General features: G+C 50.5%; 1 protein-coding gene across 1 annotated transcript in view; it reads left to right on the top strand.

The window, feature by feature from the left end:
• Positions 1–15,040, top strand: part of NSF (N-ethylmaleimide sensitive factor, vesicle fusing ATPase) — a 657,569-nt gene that overhangs the window by 456,268 nt on the left and 186,261 nt on the right. The window contains exon 12 of the mRNA XM_078645103.1: positions 21–208. Coding sequence (XP_078501229.1) covers positions 21–208 — 188 coding nt within the window. The remainder of the gene's footprint in view (positions 1–20; positions 209–15,040) is intronic.

Raw genomic sequence — 15,040 nt, 5'->3', positions numbered from 1 at the left:
CTTTCATTCTAACCCGACAGGTTTACCGGATGAAAGGGGCCGTGTTCAGATCCTTAATATTCACACATCAAAGATGAGAGATCACAAATTGTTAGCCGCAGAAGTAGATATTAATGAGCTGGCCACGGAGACGAAGAACTTCAGTGGTGCTGAGCTGGAGGGCTTGGTCCGAGCAGCCCAGTCTACGGCCATGAACCGGCACATTAAGGCAAGTGCCCAGAGCTGCTTCTGTTGTACTCTGAGATTCCTGTCTCTTCCTATGTCTGCTTCCGATGACACATGAAAGAAAAGCACATTGTCATGGTCCTTTTACTCCTTGCCATTTACTTCCGTTGATTGTGCAGTTCTTTCACCAGAAGAATCAGAAGTGTCAGTTGTGCAAACAGGAACGTTTCTAGCTTTGTGTCACATTTTCAACCTATGTGGTTAGTAGACGGTGTTGTATTTTTTTTAAATGTCTTTTCAAATATATGCCTTGTCCTCCGTTTTCTTGCTTACCTAGAATTATTATTACGGTATCCTGCAGTAACAAATAAGCATGTCATCATGTTGGTACTATCATGATACACCACTTTTATCCCAACGATTTATACGAAACCTTAGATCTCACATCTTCCCTTTGCCTCTCCTTCACACTTCTCGCCTGCTCTCGTCTTTGTAGATGACCAGTGCAACATACAGTAATGCTTTATGGTATCCTGTAGTAACCGAGAGGTGAGATGCCAGACTCTCCTATCTCACCCCAGACTACGGCAAACCTCCTGCTCCTGCTTGTGCTGAGATTCACTACCAATGTACCAGAGTCACACTGACTCCTCAAAAGCTCCCTTTCATTGGAGCTGTTCTGGACACAATGCAGCTTCGGGCCTATCCTAATGAGCGGCGAGTCCAGAATATTCAGGCTATGATACTGATGTTTCAGCCTCTATCCTGGAATCCGATGAGACTGACTCTGAGGCTGCTGGGCCTCATAGCCTCCTGCTAGTGACACATGCCAGATGACATATGCGGGCTCTGTAGTGGGACCTCGAGTTCCAGTGGGGGCAGGGTAATCTCTCTGACATGATCCAGCTCTCTGAGGGAACTTCACAGGACCTGTGGTGGTGGCTGACCAACCGTGATTGGGTCAGAGGCAGAACCCTCTCCCTTCCCCAACCAGATCACACAGTATTGGCAGGTGGTCACTCCTGGGATGGGGCGGCCATCTGAGAGAGGTGGAGATCAGAGGACTCTGGTCTCTGGTCTCTGACGGAATCTTGACTCCACCTCAACTTGCTGGAGCTCCGAGTAATTCGATTTGCATTGAAAGATTTTCTTCCATGAAGGGAAAGCCGGTTCAGGTATTTACAGACAACACAACCACCATGTGGTACTGGAACAAACAGGGCAGTGGAATCGTGGACCCCAACATCATGCGGAGTCAGGCGACGCCACCTACCGGCACACAAAGATATTGCTCAAACAAAAATCTTCTGAATCCAGCCTGACGCCTGGTAAGGAATCTGCGGCTAGATCCTGTATCTACAATGCCCTACAATTGGGAGGGTGTGGGGAGGATTGGGGTGGGGGCGGGTGGGAGGGAGGAGTGGGTGTTTGTGTAGGTGTGTGTAGGTGTGTGTGTAGGTGTATGTGCGTCGCGTGCTTGGGACACTTCAATGTTTATGACTTTGATGTAGTTTTCCCTGGAAGAGAACCAGGATTACGGTTCAGAAACTTTTCTTCATAATAATTTGAACCCTTACTTTACTGTGGTCTCATCATTATCTGAATGCTTATGTCATGCAGTAATAGTACACTGATGGCTCCAGACAAAAGCTACCTCTCCAATCAGTCGTTAACTCTGTCTTTGCCTTTGTCAGTTAACAGTATCAAAAAAGAAATTGCTTCAGTTACATGTTGGAGCTAAATACTACACAGTTGATGGAAAAGACATGGTGTTGATAATTATGATGCTATAGACGGTGAATGCAACATTCCACCTTTGTCTCTCCTCTGTAGCCTACCTTCTCCTCCTGCTATAGTCCCCTACAGTTTTTAGGCAAGTGGCAATAGTTTCATTTTGCTCGCTTATGAACTGCGCATCTTCAGTTCAATGTTTTTGCGCCCCTTCTTGGCAAAAATTCTTACCAAGAGCAGCAGACCCATCTGGGCATGTTCTTTACACCCTTATGCATGCTTGGCGCCACATTGTGCTTGATGGCTTCTGTAGCAATTCGGGCAACATAGCGGAATTATACCTGCTTGTGTCCTCATAACAGCAGCAGTTCTATGGTGTAGACTAACAAGTTACTTACCTCAGTAACATCTTATCTGTTAGAGCCTCTATCTAGCTGCAAATTCCTTACATTAAAATATTCCTCAGGCTTCAGACTGGATCTGTAAATTCTTGAACAAGTACCCCTGTGTGCCAGTAGGCGGCGTAGAATGGCTTCATGTCGATTTCACAGACATCATCCGCGCCGGATGTAACATGCGCAGCACCAATGTAGGTGTCGCCCCACCATACAGATATCATTTTTTGTGTGGCTATTTTTGCACCAGAAGCACAGAGCCACAACAGAAGGCCGATCGACCAGTGCAGATACTAAGGGCCTAGAGAAGGCTTAATTGGCCAGTGTACAGGCACCTAGGGACTACAAGGCTAGGTAGAAAAAAATAGTTCACAGAAGAGGAAGTATGGGAGAGTCTATAAGGAATATGTGCCTAGATAGAGATTCTACCAGATAAGGTGTTACTGAAGGTAAGTAACTTGTTCATCTGATCGACATCTAGCCGCAGGTTCTTTGTCTTAGAATAGATACCAAAGCAATACCTCCCTGGAGGTGGGTTTGCGAACCAGCTCAGATCAGAAAGTCCTGGAAGAACGAACTAGCAAAGTCGCAGTACGATGGGCCTGACTATCCAGACGTATGCAAAGATGCAAACGTTGCAGTCTGATAAATATCCAGAACAAGGATTCCATGAGCTAACGCAGTAGTCGCAGCTTTGGCTTTGTTGGAATTAGCCCACAAGCCCTTAGGGGGTTGCTTCCTGGCCAAAGTGTAGCAGGTCTTCATACAGAATACTATCCATCTGGGGATGGTCCATTTCTACACAGCCTTCCCCTTCTTTGTTCGAGTGAACCCGACAAATAGTTGATCGTCCACCCAGTATTCTTTGGTACGATCTATATAGAAGGACACTGCCCTTGGAGGGTACAAGTGGTGGAGTCTCTCTTCCTCCTTGGAGGAATGAGGTGGAGCAAAGGAAGTCACCAAAGTAATGTTTTTGCTGACGTAGAAGGGTGTCATAACCTTTGGCATAAAAGATGCATTGGTTCAGAGAAGCAGGCTGTCCAGGAAGATGCTGGGGCTTAGAGGTTGGACAGAAAGAGCCTTTCAGTTTGCATACTCTCCTGGCCAATGTGATGGCCACCAAGAAGTTTGTCTTTATTGTTAAGAGTCTGAGAGGACAGGCATGCGTGGGATCCAAGGGAAACATTTTTAGAACCAGACTACGATCCCTTGAGAGTATAACAAAAGGTTTGGGAGGAAACCTGTGCTGTTGACCTTTCAGAAATCATATCACAACGGGTGACTTAAACAGGGAGAGTTGGTCCAGCAACTGCACAAATGCAAAGATGGACAAAATATACCCCTTAACTGTGCCCAGAGCAAGGCCTTGCTGGGCAAATGATAAAACAAACAACAACCCTTCGTACAGGGCTGCAGAAAATGGGTCAATGTGTTTCTCAGCGCACCAAGCCACAACCTTGTTCCAACGACTGGTGTTACAGTTTTTGTTGATGGACACCTGGCTGAGAATATAACGTCACAGACCTTGGGAGGGAAATTGAATACTTTTCATTGTTAACACTCAATCTCTGTGCTTGAAGGTGGAGCGTGTGCATGTCTGGGTACAGGAACGTGCTCTTTTGCTGCGACTGTAGATCCTCCCGAAAGGGCAGCCTAATCAGAGGACCGGTACCCATGCTCAGGATATGTTCTGGCTATCATTCTCTCCTTGCCCAATCCAGAGCCACCAGCATGACTTAGACTCGGGCAGTTCTGATCTTTTTCAGAACTCTGTGAAGGAGACGTATTGGTAGGAAGGCATATACTAGTTCTGTATTCCAGTTTAGTCTGTATGTGTCTCAGAGCGAGAGCTTCTTTGGAAAGTACTGTGCACTGAAGTGCTGTCATATTGATCTTGACAGTGTTGAAGAGACCTAGCCAAGGTTCTCCAAGTCCTGAAGGGGACCTTGAGCCACCCCTGGATGCAGATGCCAATCGTGGTCTGCAAGGCAATGAGGGCTGAGTTCGTCTGCCCTGGTGGTGCCCCAGCCCAGAAGCAATTCATCAGTCACCACTGTCAACTCTGGGTGGTGAAGAGAGACTGGTCTGCAGCTTACTTAATCGTGGTCCATTAGCCACCACAGCAGATTTTTAGCAGTCTCCTTTGAAATCTAAACCAGGTCAGAGAGATTTCCCTGGTGCTGTGCCAACTGGAACTTCACATCCCACTGCAGTGCCCGTATATGCCATGGAGCAAACTTCACTAGTAGGATTCAGGAGGCTATCAAACCCAGCAGTCTCAGTCAGTCTCACGAAATCCAAGACTGAGGTTGAAAGATCGGGATCTTGACGGAATGTCCTAGACTGTGCACTGGAGAGTAAATGCGGAATTGCCTGTGTCCAGAATGGCTCATATAAAAGGAAGCATCTGAGGAAGAGTCAGGTGGGACTTCGGCACAGTGATAGTGAACCCCAGAGAGGGCAGGGGGTCCTCCATAGTATGGAGATAGGTAATGACTGTCTGTGGTGAGCCCGCTTTAAACAGCCAGTCATCAAGGTAGGGGAAGACTGGTACCCCTGACCTACACAGATTTGCTGCAACCAATGCCATCACTTTTGAGAGCACCCAATGGGTACTGTTATGGCCAAAGCAGAGCACAGCAAACTGGAATTTCTCCAAGTCCACCGTGAACCACAGGTAATGCCGATGGGCCTGCAGAAAGTGAATATGAAAATAAGTGTCCCACAGGTCCAAAGCTACTATCCAGTCTCCAGGGTCCAATGCAGACAGGACCTAAGCAAGTTTTTGCATCTTGAATTTATCCTTTTTCAAGAAGGCATTGAGGGAGCACAGATCTAAGATAGGAGAGAGGACTCTCCTATAGCAACCACAACCTACTTCTGATGTCAGTACCCTATCGATGGCCCTTTTGGCCTAAATAGTTTGTACTTCCTGGCACAATAAGGAGAGGTGGTCCTCCGTCAGCTGATCGAGGTTGGTGGCAGGGGTGATAGGGTTTCCAAGAATGGAATGGCATAACCCTGCTGGACAATTCAGAGCACCCACTTGTTCGAACTTAGAGCTTGCTTTTGGGGCAGGTGGTGCCTGCTTCTGCCTCCAGCAGGTTTGTTGTGAGAGTATACTAAAGGAGATTGGAGGCTGTGGCTGTAGCTGCAGAGGTGGCGGACTGGGCAGATCTCTTGCTGTGGTTCCCACAGAACTTATGGGAGCCTCAACGATGACCCTACTCTCCTTGAAGCACTCAATCGTTGAATCAGATTTGTCATCAAACAGGCGAGTGTTATTAAAGGGCATGTTTATGAGGGAAGTCCGAACAGTCCCCATGAAGTCACCAATGAAGCAATATTCTTGCCCAGCAAATCTGTGGGGTTCAGCACGCATCTATTGACTAACTTTGCCTTATCCCTACCATCGGCAGTAGCCTTGTTCAGGATAGCTCGGGCCTCTTCTTAGACCATAGTAAACACTTGTTTAACTGAGTCCCTCACGATGTGGCTATATTGGTCCAAGAGGCACGGTGTTCACCAACCACAGTGCAAGGCTGTCGGTTAGGGAAAATCCTCTTGCTGAAGATATCCAGTCTCTTGGATACGCTGTCTAATGTGGTGGAAGGGGATGTGTCAGGATTCACCTTGGACATTGAGGCCTGTACCATCAAATTCTCAGGGGTGGGGTGTTGGGTAAGGAAAGCTGGTTCCTGCGGAGCGGTGGCAATGTGCGGTTGTCCTGTGCATGGGTGTGCCCATGCAGGGCTTGGCCTAGACCTCAAGCTAAAGATCAGAGCGGGGCTTCATTAAAGCTCAGTAGGGGTTCTGTATGGGATACCCCCAGCTCAAGCATCTCCTTCAGAACATTAGTCTTCACTTCTAATGGAGGGCAGCTGGAGTTAGCGGACCTCAGCCACCCTCTTCACCACTGTAGCAAAGGAGGCCCTTTCTTCTGTAGCCACAATAGGAGGAGATACAAGACCAGTGCCTGGCAAGGTGTTCATGCCTCTGGCATCTTCCAGCTCTTCATACAGTTATCATCCAACAGGGCTAAAAAGTCTATCTTGGGGTCAAAGTAGCCTTAAGGATCTTCAGATCCACCTCAATCAAAATCCCTCCCAGGGCCAGCAAGAAAAGTCAACACCGTCTCTGACCTGGACAATCATTCTGTTAGATACATCTGCCAGTGGATTCCTCACCTTGTGAATATCCCCCTACGTCAGCAACATTCGGAAATTCTTTTTGTAGTTCGCGCCAACGTGGAACGACATCACAGAAGCACGGCATCGCGCGCGGCTCTGCTGACGTCACCGACACCATAATAGGCCCACGTCGGCGTGATGACATCAGTTCCCTTTTTTCCGCGTCGTCGACGCCAATGGTTTTCGAGGGATCCTCTGTAGCTTGATAGTAACTTTGTTACTGTTTTTTTTTTTTTTTTTTAAACCTTTATTGAATCATGCAAAATACTACAGGCGCAGGCCTACAACCATAGAGGCCGGCCGCAAACTCAGGAAATAGATCAGGAGACATGTAAATATATATGACCAAGTAATATCGACGATACAAATACAGCATGTGATTGTATGTGCCACAAAGCGAAAGGATATCTAAGGTTTCGTTTTAAGTTATGAAGAAGCAGTAGTGGCTGCACTATCAATGGCGTCACACCATGCAATAAAATTGAGTAGAGATGGGGGGACGTGCCCCGCAGTGCAATCAGGACCAGGTGATAAACAATACAGCTTTAGACACACTACGCCCGCCGAGGCAGACTAGGAGTAAAAGGCAATATAATAGCGAGCGATTTAGCAAGAGCATCACCCCGAAAACCCACCCTCCAGAGACAGCGAGGTATAGGCAACATAGGCGCCAGGTAGAGAAAAAAGTGAGATAAGGAGATACAGCCAACCCTACTGAGGAAGAAAGAAAGCCCATCGAAAAAAGAAAGAAGGAAAGGGACCATCGAACAAAACAAATTAAAATAACAAACGCACCCAGCACCCCTGTAATGGCTACGGCCTACCCCACTAACAGCGTGCCTGTCGCCCCGGAGCTACCCCAAAGAAGGGAAGAAAGAAAGCGGAGGAGGAGAACAACAGATACATTCCCGGCCCCCGTACCCCCCGCCATTAGCGACCTCCCCAAAACATATTGTCCATTATTAAAAGCAAGTATTGAGAGCCTACATGGGGAGGACATCAACCAAAACCGCCCGACTCCCAGCCAGATACAAGTTACAATCCCGATATAGATCACATAGCATAGCTAACTCCAATAGCCAAAAGCAACCTAATCAGTTCAGTTCTTCACGAAAACCCCATGTCACCCAGGCCATATCAATCTCGAAGAAAGCGAAGCGTCCCAGACAGTTCAAAGCGATGGTATCGGGCCGAGGACAGGATACTGGGTGAGGTCAGCCCCGACCTGTGCGATACGTTATGGAAACCCATGTCGCCCAAGTCACAATAAGCATGAGGTAAACGAGGCGTGCGTAGCAGTTTGAGTCAGCAGAATCGGATCAAAGACAGGATACAAAATAGTGCACTGTGTCAACACAAATTGCCGAGTTTTAACAACAAAGTCGTACGATTAGTGGGATCATTATTAGCCAGCTAGCTTTCCGTACCCCAGTAACACAAGTGAAAATCCCGCACAGGCACCAGACAGAACAATCATGCAATTATCAACCCAGACCCGCCCGATCCAATGCATGGATGCGACCTGTGTCAGTCACTGCAGCTGTAAGCAAGTACCGAACTGGACCGAGGTAGTAATGCTGGAGTCCGGCAGCATACAACAAAGCACTGTGAAGCCCCACATCACCAACAGATCCAAAAGCCATCAGGAAACCCCGTTGCAGTCGCACGGTCGATAGCACAGGGTCTGGGAGAAAGAAGAGAGACATGCCCTGGCGCCACCACAGCTCCTCGACAGTGGTCGGAGGGGGAACAACACTGATTAGCAGTCCCACAGACAATGCTTCCAACCGACCCTCCGGTTCCGCCATGAATACCGGGCACCGCTCGTTAATGCCGAGTGTCTGGCTACCTTGGGCAAACAAGCCGCTTCTCACACACTCCCGCACCGTGAACCCCAGGGGATATTCGGCAGCCGTCTGCCAGTCCGCATCATGTCTCACAGCTGCCGAGGAGCCATCCACAGCAGTGAGGTCCGCGCTGCATGGACCCATCCCCGACGCTACCACATCAAAGCCGCACTCCAGGGCTTGCATCCTCCAACACAAAAAGGAGTGTAGTTCCACAATAACCGCCATGACATCGCTCAGCTTTATTTCCGTTTTCTCTCCCCCATTAGTGGCCCCCATCGCGTCTGCCGGAGCTCCACCATAAGAGGCAAAGCTGTCCGGAGCAGTAAATCGGACCAAGGTATTGTCATCGGCGGGTCGAGTCATGATCGCATCCGGGCCCCCTTCAAACGCCATCACATGCATTGCCGCACGTAATGTGGACCACACTCCGACAGGCAGAAAAACGTCCCGTAGTTGCTATCGGCCAGCCGGGGAATAATCCCGCAAAAGTTGGGACACAGCCGGCCGGAGTCGGGCGTCCTCCTCTCATGCAGGATATTTGCGATCGGCGTGTGGGGAATCCATTCTGCAGGGCAGCCAACAGGGGGGGGGGGGCACTTCAGTCACAAGCAGAGCAGCGTATTCTGTTTCCGCTACTGCCACTGATAGAATGCGTGTTCTCCCGTCCAATCCGGGAGGGTCCCAACTTGGTACCCCACTGCCGTTGTTATTCAATTCGGGGCCGGCCACTCCAGTACCACAGATCCCGGTCTCAGAGCAGGGGCCGGCCGCAATCCTCGTGATGCCATATCTCCGTCCATCCAGCAGGTAGGACACTCGGGGGTACACCGATCGGCAGCATTTCCTCTCAGCCGCGCTGGGACATGGCAGGAACGCAGGATAAAAGACAGGATGTAGTGGCAGGAGAAGGAGGTCAGCGGAGCCGGGAGCCTAAGCGGCCATCTTGGTCGCCAGCCTGGCTTCTCCCCCCTTTGTTACTGTTTGTTGGTTATCATGTTTCTTGTTCTGTCCAGTCGACATGTCATCGAAAAAGACCGGATTCAAGCCGTGTGGTGAATGCGGTAAGATGATGTTGATCACAGACCTGCATGAGGACTGTGTTTGGTGCCTGAGCTCGGACCATGATGTCCAGTGGTGTTCTTCCTGTAAGAAGATGAATGCCAAGGCTCTTCGTGAGAGAGAGGCGAAGCTCCTGGTTGCCAAGATGAAAAGCAAGAAGGACAGGAAGAGTTTGAGGTCACGGTCTCGGCGGTCGAGGTCTCGTTCGAAGTCGCACTCGAGGTCGTCTTCGGGGCATGCTTCCAGATCGGCTAAGAAGAAGCACAAGAAAAGGAAGCATGGGTCCCAACATCATTCTGGGAAGGATTCGGATTCGGATTCGAGACCGAAGTCGCCTGTGAGAAGACATCGTAAAGATGAGATTTCTCCTACTCCAGAAGTTCAGGACCTGGAGGGTGAGGCTTCGCCTGTGGAGTCGCTGGAGCATTCACCGGCTCCGGTGTCGAATCCTTCTCCGGTTCCTTCTCAGTCAGCTAGAGAGGAAGAAGAGGCTCCGTTGCCAGAGGGTTCGACGACCCCGGTGCACCAACCCGAGGTAGAGGTCGATATGACTCCGGTTCCTCGAGAGCAGCCTGTGGGTTCTTACCCTCCCTTTCCGGCTCCAGGTCAAGACCCTACACAGTTTTGGAACGCGATGTATGGAGTCTATTCCAGAGCCATGTACCCCTCTGGAGCACCAGCTGGTCCCATGGGTCCGATGGCTTTTAATCTGGGGGTTCCCCGGACGTATGCTCCGGCGCCCTTCATGCCATTTATGCTGGCTCCGATGCCGCCTTGGCATTTCTCGGCGCCGTCGAAGCATTCGACTCCGAAGCCTTCGACGCCGATGCCCTCGTCACCGACGCCGAATCTGGCCTGACCTCGAGAACAATGTCCTGGTCTTCCGGCTCCGAGCTCGGCACCGGCTCCGTCTGAGTCGATTCCGGATCCGCCTACGCCATTCCCGAAGGAGAGGTCGAGGCGTGAAGCCCAGCGACTCCTGGAGCAGCAAAGGTACAGAGAAGCCGAAATGGTAGAGGGTGAGCTGCAAGATTCAGAGGATTTCTTTGACGATCTGAGGGAGGCTAGTGGACTGGAGCTGTCTCCTGATTGGGATTTAGCCTCTTTTTCTGATGCCCCTTCTAAGGATGTGGCGCCATACCACGTTGTCATCAGGAAGGCGGCGGATCTTTTGAACTTAACTCTTCTAACTGCAGAGTTCAAGTCGAACATTTTGACAGAGGTCCTCCATTCGCCATCCTCTGTTGTGGAGCCCATGCTTCCTTTCAATGATGCTTTGATGGAGCCAATTTTAGAAGTATGGAATAGACCTCTTACAGCTCCTGCTGTTTCAAAAAGCTGTTGCGAAAAGGTACAGGGTGGCTCCTGGTGACCCAGACGTTTTATCTTCGCATCATTTGCCAGAGAGCTTGATTGTGCAGGCTGCCTGCTCCAAAAAATCTGCAGGTGCTTTTCCTCCGGTTCCTGGGGACAAGGAATCAAAAAAGCAGGACCAAGCTGCGAAGAAAGTATTTTCATCGGCGAGTATGGCTCTCAAATCAACAAATGCTACATGTCTCTTGGGACGCTATATCCATGCTTTGATGGATTCTGTCAGACAGCTGGCTCCTAAGATCTTATCTTATCTTATCTTAAGGGAGTTTTGTATAGCGCTCTGTCACCGTAAGTTTCCTGGCGCTGGGTGAGTGCTGAGGAGAGTAGAAGAGGGGAGCTAGCCAGACTGTGTAAAGAGACAGGTTTTCAGAAGTTTTCTGAATTCCAGGAGGGAATTGGAAGATTTGAGTGGTAACGGCAACTGATTCCAGAGTTTGGGAGCCAAATGAGCGAATCTGCGGCCACCATGTTTTTTAAGCTTATAGGAGGTGCAATCAAGAGTTGGTGATGAGAGGACCGTAGATTACGTGCCGGACAGTAAGGAATTACTAGGGATTTGAGAAAAGCTGGAGAAGTACCCGTCACAGCTTTGTAGGTCAGGCAGCCGATCTTGAATGCGGCTCTCTGTTCGACCGGCAACCAGTGGAGTTTGCAGAGCAGTGGTTTTGCAGACTGCCACGTCGGGGTTTTATAGGCCAGTCTGGCCGCCTGGTTCTGCACAATTTGCAGCCTATGCAGAAGATATTTGGGTAGGCCATGGTACAGGGAGTTGGAGAAGTCCAGGCGGGAGAGCACCAGGGCGATCAGAACTTGTATCAGGGCCTCAGGCGAGAGGAGATGGGAAACTTTCCTGATTCTCGTAAGCTGGAACATGCAGGAGGACACCACTGCACTGACCTGAGGCTTAAGGGAGAGCTCTGTGTCTATAATAACCCCCAGGCTCTTTGCCGACTTTGCCGGGGTGGGCGGGGGGCCCAGCTCCGAAGGCCAGAACTGAGGGCCCCAATAGATGGAACTATTGCCCGGAAGGATTAGCTTGGTCTTCCCCGGGTTCAGCTTGAGCTGGTTAAGGTTCATCCATTGCTGGATGTGTAGCATGACCGCCTGACAGTCGAGAGCTGCGTTAGGAGTATTAAGAGGGAAAATGATTTGCCGATCGTCTGCGTAATTGAAGACGGTGATGTCCCAGCTCTTCAGAGAGTGGATGAGCGGGCGGAGATAAATATTAAAAAGCAGGGGAGACAGGGAGGATCCCTGAGGCACTCCACAGGTGGATGGTTCCTTGGAGGCCATAAAAGGACCCAGGTGAACAGCCTGGGTTCTGCCTGTCAAAAAAGATTTGATCCAGGCCAGGGCCAGGCCCCGGATGCCGGCTTGCTCGACACGGTGGAGAAGGATGTTATGGTCCACCGTGTCGAACGCTGCCGACCGATCCAGTAAGACCAGTGCCTGAGGAGACCCTTTGTCGGCATTGCCCCTGAGAGAGTCCATGACCGCCAAAATCACAGCCTCAGTAGAGTGGGCAGGTCTAAAGCCGGCTTGATTGGGCTCAAAGGAACCGGAGCACTCGACGAACTGAGAGGCAGCTGGTGACGTGTGCCTCCAAGATTTTGGAAAGATAGGGCAGGAGAGACATAGGCCGATAAGATACCAGAGGAAGATAGAAAAAATTTCAATGAGGTGTTGGTTGACACTCAGGCTGCTGCTCGGCAGGTTATCCAGAGTGGGTTAGACACTGCTGACTCGATGGTGAGAGTGATGGGATCTTCGGTTGCCACCAGAAGAGCGGCTTGGTTGAAGTCCTCAGAATTTTCAGCAGATGTCCAGGGGGCCTTAATGGATCTACCCTTTGATGGTTCGGGCCTTTTTGGAAAAAAGGCTGATGCTGCGTTGGAGAGGTTCAAGGACAGCAGAGCTACGGCCAGATCCTTGGGTTTGCAATCCAGGGGGACTGTAGGCAAAAGGTATAGGGGATTCGGAAGGTCCTCCTTTCATGCCTACAAACAGCCGCAACAGCAGCAGAAACAGCAAAATCCGCTGTACAAATCTTACAGGGGTAGACAGACAGCTTGTCCTCGAGGACGTCAAGCTTCCTCCTCCTCCTCCTCTTCCTCTTCCCACCCCCATCCAACATCAGCAAAGCAGCCCTAGATCCGCCATTCCGGATCATGCAGGTCCTGTGGTGGGTCGGCTTACCTATTTTCTGCGGGATTGGGAAATGGTCACATTGGACCTTTGGGTTCTCAATCTCGTGGATAATGGGTATGCTCTTCCCTTTCGGGAATTCCCTCCGAACTACCCTCCTTGTCAAGGTTTTTGCTCGGAGGACCACCTGCTTCTCCTGCAGGAGGAAGTCCTGGCGTTGCTGAGAAAAGGCGCAATAGAGGTGGTTCCGGAGCAGGAAAGGGGTCAGGGATGCTACTCCCGGTATTTCCTGATACCCAAGAAGGATGGCAGACTTCGTCCAATCTTGGACCTCAGGATCTTGAACTTGTATCTGAAACAGGAGAAGTTCAAGATGCTCACCCATGCGCAGGTTCTTCAGGCGCTGCTGGAAGAAGATTGGATGGTGTCGATCGACTTGCAGGAAGCTCATTTCCACATCCCCATCCTGAAGTCGCACAGGTAGTATCTCCGTTTCACGGTGGGTTCGCAACATTACCAGTTTGCGGTCCTTCTATTTGGTCTTACTACTGCGCCTCGAGTCTTCACCAAGGTGATGGCGGTGGTGGTGGCCCATGTCAGAAGGTCAGGGATTCCTGTATTCCCTTATCTGGACGATTGGCTGATCAAAGCGGAATCTCCAGAGAAGGTGCTCCATCATCTGCAATGCACAACTCAAATGTACAGATTAGGCTTTTCGATAAATGTGCCCAAATCTCACCTGGTGCCCTCCCAGCGCAACCTGTTCATAGGTGCTGTACTGGATACAACTGTGTCGGGCATTCCCTCCTCCTCAAAGGATTCACGACATACAGGAAATTATTCCTTTATTTTACAATGGAGCGGTCGTTCCAGTCCTGAAGGTCTTACGCCTGCTCGGTCTGATGGCTTCCTGCATTCTGTTGGTCAACCATGCACGCTGGCACATGAGGGCACTCCAGTGGTGCCTTCGCAGGCAGTGGTATCAACACAATGGAGATCTCAGGGAGTCGGTGAGGATCTCCAGAGAAGCTGCAGGGGATCTGTCTTGGTGGAGTGTGGAGGACAATCTGTCACAAGGAAAGCCCTTTCAACTGCCTCCATCGGTGGCCACAGTGATAACGGATGCATCCACTCCAGGGTGGGGTGCTCATCTGGGGAATCTGGAGATCAAGGGTCTTTGGTCACATCAACCTTCTAGAATTGCTAGAGCTTGGCACTCAAGGCCTTCCTCCCATCCCTTCGCGGTCAGTCTGTTCAGGTCCTGATGGACAATACGACCGCGATGTGGTATGTCAACAAGCAGGGAGGAGTGGGGTCGCGGTGCCTTTGCAGAGAGGCTCCGCGTCTCTGGTCCTGGGTCCAGGACCATCAGATTTGTCTGATGGCAAATCATCTGAACGAAGTTCTGAACGTGCGTGCAGACAGTCTCAGTCGGCAGTTCTCGGCCGACCACGAGTGGAGGCTTCATCCGGAGGTGGTTCGTCACGTCTTTCGGACGTGGGGAACTCCTCAGTGGACCTCTTTGCCACTTACGAGAATGCTCACTGCCCGTCATTCTGCAGTCTCCAGTATCCAATGCAGGGAGCTTTGGGGGACGCGTTTCTGTTGGGTTGGAGCTCTCAACTCCTTTACGCGTTTCCTCCCATACCCTTGATTCCTCGGGTTCTGAGGAAGATTCGCCAAGACCGGGCCAAAGTCATTTTGATCGCCCCGGATTGGCCAAGAAGGGTGTGGTACACAGATCTTCTCCACCTCTCCTCGTGCACGCCGCTCCGTCTCCCTCTCAGGGCAGATCTCCTCTCTCAGAGGGAGGGGCAGGTTCTACACCCCTACCTCCAGACCTTACACCTTCATGCCTGGAGATTGAACGGGGCAACCTGAATACTTTTTCTCTCCCACATGATGTGGTGGATGTCATCTTATCAGCCAGGCGTCATTCCACCAAGTCTATCTACTCTTATAGGTGGTCCAAATTTGTCTCTTGGTGTGGGGAGAAGTCTATTGACCCTTTGAAGGCTCGATTGTCTGATATACTTCAGTTTGCGCTTTCTTGGGCTCAGCAAGGGTTTGCTGTAGCTACAGTGAAAGGTTCTCTTTCGGCCTTGTCGGCTTTTCTCTGTTTGCCGGA

The sequence above is a fragment of the Lissotriton helveticus genome, chromosome 5_1, assembly GCF_964261635.1.
Source record: "Lissotriton helveticus chromosome 5_1, aLisHel1.1, whole genome shotgun sequence".
NCBI classification, from domain to species: Eukaryota; Metazoa; Chordata; class Amphibia; order Caudata; family Salamandridae; genus Lissotriton; species Lissotriton helveticus.
This window is presented reverse-complemented; position numbering and strand designations above follow the sequence as displayed.